Source organism: Sapajus apella, unplaced genomic scaffold (genome assembly GCF_009761245.1).
Source record: "Sapajus apella isolate SASKATOON/1434 unplaced genomic scaffold, GSC_monkey_1.0 scaffold33, whole genome shotgun sequence".
NCBI lineage: Eukaryota > Metazoa > Chordata > Mammalia > Primates > Cebidae > Sapajus > Sapajus apella.
This window is the reverse complement of record NW_022436973.1, coordinates 6,461,249-6,469,171: the sequence shown is the minus strand read 5'-3', so window position 1 is coordinate 6,469,171 and position 7,923 is coordinate 6,461,249. Positions and strand designations below refer to the sequence as shown.

General features: G+C 46.7%; 2 protein-coding genes across 7 annotated transcripts in view; one reads left to right on the top strand and one right to left on the bottom strand.

Moving 5' to 3' along the window:
- Positions 1 to 7,923, bottom strand: part of SAMHD1 (SAM and HD domain containing deoxynucleoside triphosphate triphosphohydrolase 1) — a 69,628-nt gene that overhangs the window by 430 nt on the left and 61,275 nt on the right. Inside the window, exons 16-17 of one of the 3 annotated variants that reach the window (XR_004274079.1) lie at positions 6,016 to 6,151; positions 2,183 to 2,323 (exon numbers count right to left, since the gene is read on the bottom strand). Coding sequence is in view for 2 of the 3 variants with exons in the window: in XM_032295017.1 (XP_032150908.1) it covers positions 6,059 to 6,151 (93 nt within the window). In the remaining variant the exon portion in view is untranslated. Of the gene's footprint in view, positions 1 to 1,928; positions 2,324 to 5,751; positions 6,152 to 7,923 lie in introns of those variants that run through there. The other 2 variants (XM_032295017.1, XM_032295016.1) reach the window with 2 other exon arrangements.
- Positions 1 to 7,923, top strand: part of TLDC2 (TBC/LysM-associated domain containing 2) — a 33,434-nt gene that overhangs the window by 9,622 nt on the left and 15,889 nt on the right. For 3 of the 4 annotated variants that reach the window (XM_032295020.1, XM_032295022.1, XM_032295019.1), the window contains 2 exons: positions 4,030 to 4,103; positions 5,419 to 5,888. In XM_032295020.1, the coding sequence (XP_032150911.1) occupies positions 4,030 to 4,103; positions 5,419 to 5,554 (210 nt within the window). In that variant the 3' untranslated portion in view covers positions 5,555 to 5,888. Of the gene's footprint in view, positions 1 to 4,029; positions 4,104 to 5,418; positions 5,889 to 7,923 lie in introns of those variants that run through there. The other variant, XM_032295021.1, reaches the window with a different exon arrangement.

Below are 7,923 nucleotides of genomic sequence, written 5' to 3'. Positions count from 1 at the left end.
TTTTAAAAAAAAAAAAAAAAAAAAGATTCATTCAGACACGTCCAATCACACAATCACCTGGTCTCATGAGAGGGATTTCACAAGGTGCTATGGACTACCTTCCTAACGGCAAAATATATCGTATCTAATGCATTTCTGCCATCAGCCAGAGGGGCTCCATCAATTTTACCAGGATCCAAGAAAGGGTCAGCGATGCATGGTGAGCCAGTGCTGGTACTACTTATCACCACTTGCCTTCCTGAGCTTAAATCCTAGAATAATTCTTTTTTTTTTTTTTTTTTTTTTTTTTTAGACGGAGTTTAACTCATGCTACCCAGGCTGGAGTGCAATGGCACGATCTCGGCTCACCGCAACCTCCGCCTCCTGGATTCAGGCAATTCTTCTGCCTCAGCCTCCTGAGTAGCTGGGATTACAGGCACGCGCCACCATGCCCAGCTAATTTTTTGTATTTTTAGTAGAGACGGGGTTTCACCATGTTGACCAGGATGATCTTGATCTCTTGACCTTGTGATCCACCCGCCTCGGCCTCCCAAAGTGCTGGGATTACAGGCTTGAGCCACCGCGCCCGGCAAATCCTAGAATAATTCTAACGGTCTAAAATTTTCTTTCCATTGCACTGACAGCTTCTAGTCAGGAGTGTGAGACCTGTCTGGCCAACATGGTAAAACCCCATCTCTACAAAAAATACAAAAATTAGCTGGGCATGGAAGTATGTGCCTGTAATCCCAGCTACTCGGGAGGCTGAGGCATGAGATTCGCTGGAATCTGGGAGGAGGAGGTTGCAGTGAGCCAAGATAGCACCACTGCACTCCCCTAGGCAACAGTGTGAGATTCCCTCTTGAACAAAAAACGAACGAACGAACAAATCAACGAATGAAGAAAGAAAAAGAAAGAGAAAGAAAGAAAAAAGGAAGGAAGGAAGGAAGAGGGAAGCTAGAACTCACAGCATGTCACTCCTTGGCTTCCTCTTTCACTTGGAGAAAAGCACAACTGTGTATAATGATTTACAAGTCCCTACACCTTCTGGCCTCTATCTGATGTCATGTCTTGCTACTTTTCCTTTCTCCCATTCTGCTCCAACCACACTGGCCTCTGAGCTGGTTCTCATGCCAGCCTGCTCCTGCCTCAGGGCCTTTGCAGGTGCTATTCTGCCTAGAATGTCCCTCCACTGGATCTCTGCATGGTTCCATTCTCACCTCCTTCTCTGTTCTGATGTCACCACCTCAGTGAAGGTTTCCATGGCTATCTGATGTAAAATAGTAACACCCAGCCAATCGTGGTGGCTCATCCCTATAATCCCAGCAATCTGGGAGCCCATGGTGGGAGGATGACTTGAGGCCAGGAGTTCAGGATCTGTCCTCACAACATAGTAACATCTCATCTTTACAAAAAACAAAAAATAGCTGGGTATGGTGGCACACACCTGCAGTCCCAGCTACTCCTGAGGCTGAGGTAGGAAGATCGCTTGAGCCCAGGAATTCTAGGCTGTAATGAGCTGTCATTGATCATGCCACTGCATTCCAACCTGGACGACAGAACAAGACCCTGTCTCTAAAAAAAGCAAATAATAAATAAATTAAAAATAAATAGAATGACAACACCTACCCCTAGGAAGCCCTTAGTGCCCTTCTCCCCCTAGCATTTGCCATCATCTAACAGATAACTTTTTTTTTTTTTTGAGACAGAGTTTTGCTTTTGTTGCCCAGGCTGGAGTGCAGTGGCGTGATCTCAGCTCACTGCAACCTCCGCCTCCCAGGTTCAAGCTATTCTCCTGCCTCAGCCTCCTGAGTAGCTGGGATTACAGGTGCCTGCCATTACGCCCAGCTAATTTTTGTATTTTTAGTAGAGATGGGGTTTCATCATGTTGGTGAGGCTGATCTCAAACTCCTGACCTCAGGTGACCCACCCACCTCAGCCTCCCAAAGTGCTGAGGCATGAGCCATCGCGCCCGGCCAGAGAACTTTTGCTTTGTTACTTGCCTTCTCCCACTAGAAAGTGAGTCCTTTGAAGCAGAGGTTTTTGTCTGTTGTGTTCACCATTCTACCCAGGGCCTAAAAACCGTGCCTGGTGCAAAAATGCTTAAAAAAATTGTTGAATGAAATGAATAGCTTTTTCAGGGGAATCTGTCTCTCCAGCCTATTGTTATGGAATGTCATCTTCTAAAAAATTGGTTAATTCTTACCTATCTTTGGTCTTCTGGCACTTGTATTCCCCATGAATTCCTGGTAGTCCCTTGATCACTATTCCAAGCGGCACCATGAACTTGGTCTTAATTTCTTCCACAGCAATATTTACCTTACTCCTTCAGGTCAAAGGTCATATCCTTGAAGAAAGTAGAGGAGGACTTGAATGATTCTCTCTTCTTGTGGTCACTTGTTAATATGATCTCATCCCTCCTGAGCATAGGATGTATCTCTTATTAGTCTGTTTTCTTGCTAAAACCCTTTGGTTGCTCACAGCATTTTGGGCCACTGATTAAGGCAGTAACATCCTATCCTTTTGCAGCCATTTAAAACTAATTTGACTCTTCAATAATTTATGCATCCCACAAATATATACATGCCAGGAACATAGCCAGAAATAAGACAGGCCACATGGAACGTACATCTTTAAAATAAATAAATAGAGCTAAAACAGGGTCTGGGAGGAAAGACTACTTCGGATAGGGTGGTCCAGGAAATTTCTCTGAGATGACATTTGGGTTGAAGGATAAGAGGTGGGCCTTCTGAGGATCTGGGGGAAGAGCATTCTGGACAGAGGGATCCTAGGGCAGGAATGGGCTTTGAGTATTCCAGAAATGGAAAGGCTGGTGTAGCTAACATGTAGTCAATAAGAGGGAGAAGGGGTCAGAGAGAAAATCCGCTTTTAAGTTTTGACACTTTTAAGTTTTGAAGTTTTTTGTTGCTTTTTGGAGTTGGGATCTCACTCTGTCGCCCAGACTAGAGTATGGTGGTGCAATCACAGCTCACCGAAGCCTACACTCCTGGCTGGGCTCAAGTGATCCTCCCACCATAGCCTCCCTAGAAGCTGTGACTATAGGTGCACACCACCATGACCAGCTAGGTTAAAAACATTTTTTTTAGAGATAGGGGAGGAGTCTTACTATGTTGCCCTGGTTGGTCTAGAACTCCTGACCTCGAGGAAACTCCTGGCTTCAAGGAGACTCCTGGCCTCAAGTGATCCTCCTACCTCAGCCTACTGAGTAGCTGGAATTACAGGTGTACACCATCACACCTGGCTAGTTAAAAAAGTGCTTTTGTAGAGATGAATTCTGTGTTGGCCAAGCTGGTCTCAAATCCTGGCCTCAAGTGATTCTCTGGCGTCGGCCTCCCAAAGTGCTAGGATTATAGGCATGAGCCACTGCGCCAGGCCCCGGGCTGCACTTCTGGCCATTGTTAAGGAGTTGAATTTTATCCCTATTGCAATAGGAAGTCATTGGAGGGTTTAGGCAGAGGAGTGGCAACATCTAATTTGGATGTCGAACAGATCACACAGATTGCAGTGTGGGTATGGCTGTAGGCACAGACACTGGAGGCAGAGAGACCAGCTGGGAGGCTATGATCCAGGCAGAGGATGGGATAGAGATGGGGGCAGACAGGCATATGTCTAGAGCCGCAGGGCTTGTTAATGAGCTGGATGTGAGGCAGCACTAAGGCCAGGCAGGCTGGTGTGACCTGGGTGAGAGGCCACGGTGAGTCAGTTAATTAATGGCAGTATTAGTCCCAACTCTTGGCCTGGACTACTCCCCAGAGCCCTCCAGCTTTGGAAGCAAGAAGCCTCAGGGGTTGTTGTCCTATTCTAGAACGAAATGGTTTCTAGGCTGTAGGAATTCACACTAGAGGGCATGTGGTGGTGACTCCCGGGAGACTGAGAAGAGAAATCCTAAGAGCTTTGAGCCCGGAGTCCCACCTACGGCGTGGTTGGGGCCTGGATGCTGTTCCCGCCACAACACTGCCACCCAGTGGTTTGGGGTCAAACTGCAAGAGTGGGACTCGGCCAGCAACCTGAGCCTTTCTCCCTGTCACCCAGGTCTTTAAGTGGACTGGAAGCAACTCTTTCTTTGTGAAGGGAGACTTGGATTCACTGATGATGGGCAGTGGCAGGTGAGTGTCTCAGTCCTCTCGAGTCTTGGGGTGTCTGTATTACGGGCCCTTTCCCTCTGCTGAACTGCTGGGCTAGGCTGCCCTGGATGCAATGGGAAGGCTGGTGGGGAACTCTTCGGCCGTTCCCTTCACTGCTCAGCCCCCTAGCCAACCCTGTCACATAAGCCAGTATTAGGAGAAAGGATGCATGAGCGCCCCCACTGAAGTGTTACAGCTGGTGACAGTTTAGTCTGAACATAAGCAACTTTGGGAATAGAATTCTACATAGTTGGATGAAGCTAGCATCAAGAGATGGGTGTGCCTTGTTTTTCCATCAGCCCAGGAATCGCAGGGGACATAACTCATTGCAGGAGCCTCCCTTGGTGAGGACAGGGTGTGGAGAGAGATTGGAAGAAAAGAGTTGATCTCATCCTGGTGTGACCTTCACATTCGGGGGGCATGTACCTTATCCCGAGGGCAGAGATGAAAGCATTGCTTGATTAGTACCAGGCAAATTCTTTGCTCCCCCAACTTCCTGAAAAGCTTCCATTGAGGGGCAGCTTGGCACAGAACTCATCAGCCATTGCTGATCTGCAGGAATCCAATTCCTGGCTCCAGCTGAGGTTTTGTCAAATGAGGGGATTAAAATGGATGCTCTAAAGCATTTGGGCTCTCAGAGTTTGCACCCTGAGATGTACTAGCTTTGGTCAAAGAACTGCCATCTTAAAAATGCTCCAAATGTTCTAAAACTGGGCTGTGGTTATGGTTGTGCCATTGTATATACTTATCAAATTAATGAACTGTTTTAAAAATGCTCTTGGCCAGGTGCATTGGCTCACACCTGTAATCTTAGCACTTTGGGAGGCTGAGACAGGCAGATCACTTGAGGTTGGGGGTTTGAAACCAGCCTGGCCAACATAGCAAAACCCCACCTCTACTAAACATACAAAAATTAGTCAGGCATAGTGGTGAGCGGCCTGTAATTCCAGCTACTTGGGAGGCTGAGGTGGGAGAATTGCTTGAACCTGGGAGGCAGAGGTTGTGGTGAGTCAAGATGGTACCACTGCACTCCAGCCTGGGCAACAAAGCAAAACTCCGCCTCAATAAATGAATAAATAAATAAATAAATAAATAAATAAAATAAAAAATGCTTTTAACCTCATGGGGAACAATGTGCTGAGTCCCCAATAATTCAGTATAAGTTGGCTTAAGGGGCAATAAGACAAGTGAACCTGGGCTGCTAACCTGGTGTGGCCAAGAGCTGATGCTGGTGGCAGAGCCTGAGGGCTTCAGCACGCAGGAGTGAGCCGCACCTAGACTGTCCTCTTCCCTCCAGTGGCCAGTTTGGGCTGTGGTTGGATGGAGACTTGTTTCACGGCAGAAGCTACCCTTGCGCGACCTTCAACAATGAGGTGCTGGCCCGGCAGGAGCAGTTCCACATCCAGGAGCTGGAGGCCTGGCTTCTCAACTGACGGCCCTGTGGCAACAGGTACTCAGCCCTGCTCATGAATGCCACCTAGGCCTCTCTGACACCCGTGCTGTCTGAAACACAGATGGTGAAGGGCCCTGGAGTAGGCCGTGGCTGCTGGCCAGACTCCTTGTGGCCTGGGGACCCAAGATACAGGTGGGAGCAGGCACTGCTCTTTTGCAGAGGTGACTCTGAAGGATTAAAAGATGCTTACACCCTACCCAAGCAGCACAGAGTTCCTCATGAACATTATCATTTTAGAAGTTCTACAACTAATTCATGTTTATAGTAGAAAAGCCAGAAGACATTTTAAAAAATTAAAACTGCCTATAATTAAACCCTCCAGAAACTCTTAACATTTTCATATATATCCTTCCAGACAGTGTTCTATGAATATGTACATGAGTGTGTATATTTACAAAAGTGGGATTCTACTCTGTATGTGTGGAAGTGATTTTAACTTACAGAATATTGTCAAACCTTAGAAACCTGGGTTTGAGCACCGGAACTAATAAAGACTCGAGCAGCGTCGTTCTTCCTCTGGCTTGCTCTGGAACGTTGAGGCCCTTCTGCCTGCCACCAGTACCGGGTGCCTGTGACTCTGTGATTTAATTTCATGATGAAAGTATGAAAGCAGCAAATGAATAAGATGCACATTTGGACAAAAAGGGCAAAACCTTTGTAGACAGGAACCTCAGGAAGGTTAAAAGAGAGGAAAGTGTATGTTTTCATGCACAACAGGGTCTTGGAAAACTCAGAAAAATTCCCTTCCCTTCCCATGCTAGTGCCTGCCTCCTGGCAAATGAAAGATTTTTCGCTAGTCACCAGCTACTGAATGAGGAAAACCAAACACCACAGAACCTGTTAAATACCATCCCCTCTCACAGACCCAACAGTGCTGAGGTACTAAGACATGTCTGGACAGATTCCCATACAAAACACATTTCCTCTGCACAGAAGGGTCAAACTGGACACACCGTAGTATGAGAAAAAGCGGCCAAGGAACACACCTTTCAAGATGGAGATACATTCATGAAGCTTTATTGCAGCTGTTTCCCTTACCAATTGAAGGAGCCAGTGATTTTAACTTCAGTTCTGTTTACATTCCCACGGTAACCACGTTCAGTAACTCTCTAGAGGCTAAGCTGTTAAAATTTCCATTTTTATACAAATAGTGAAGATGTTTCTTTTTTTTTTTTTTGGAGACAGAGTTTTGCTCTTGTCCCCAGGCTGGAGTGCAGAGGCCCAATCTCAGCTCACTGCAATCTCCGCCTCCCAGGTTCAAGCAATTCCTCTGCCTCAGCTTCCCAAGTAGCTGGGATTACAGGCGCCCACCACCAAGCCCGGTTAATTTTTGTATTTTTAGTAGAGATGGGGTTTCACCATGTTAGCCAGGCTGGTCTCAAACTCCTGATATCAGGTGATCTGCTTGCCTCTGCCTCCCAAAGTGCTGGGATTACAGGCATGAGCTACCTCCCCTGGCCAAGATGTTTCTTTTTCTTTTTTTTTTTTTTTGAGTCGGAGTTTTGCTCTTGTTACCCAGGCTGGAGTGCAATGGCGCGATCTCGGCTCACCGCAACCTCCGCCTCCTGGGTTCAGGCAATTCTCCTGCCTCAGCCTCCTGAGTAGCTGGGATTACAGGCATGTGCTACCATGCCCAGCTAATTTTTTGTATTTTTTTAGTACAGATGGGGTTTCACCGTGTTGGCCAGGATGGTCTCGATCTCTTGACCTCGTGATCCACCCGCCTTGGCCTCCCAAAGTGCTGGGATTACAGGCGTGCACCGGCCAAGATGTTTCTTAAGAAAAATAGTAACCTTGTAAATAGCGTAGAGTTCTTATAATGAAACAGTTGCACAGAACATAAAGTGCAGCTGCCTTACATGTAACAAAAGATGCATACAAAATAGATTCAAGTTGTTTTGCAGATAGCACAATGATACAATAATAGGATTACAAAATCCCATAGTAAACCACAATGATTTATAGGTAAGATACACAGAAATAAAATGATTTTAACAGAAAAAATGACATTCTTAACCTTAGGCCTGAACACATGTCTGACCCCTATAGAGGCACCCTGGCTAAAACAGGTATGACCTACTGCCATGCCTGACCTCACCTGTGCGTTGCTGAGCCCACGTGAACAAATCCTCCCCGATACAGCACCACGGTAGGCGTGAGAGGAGAAGGGTTTTAATTATTCTCTTACGAATTATAACCAACCCTTATTATTTACTGATGGATGGACGGGGGGTGAAATGATCATACAGGATGGCAGACATTCCAAGTACTCTTCACCCCAATGTGGACGGAACAGAATCTGGCTACACAGTGGCCAGTGACATACTCCTGGGAAATCTGCTGGCCTGT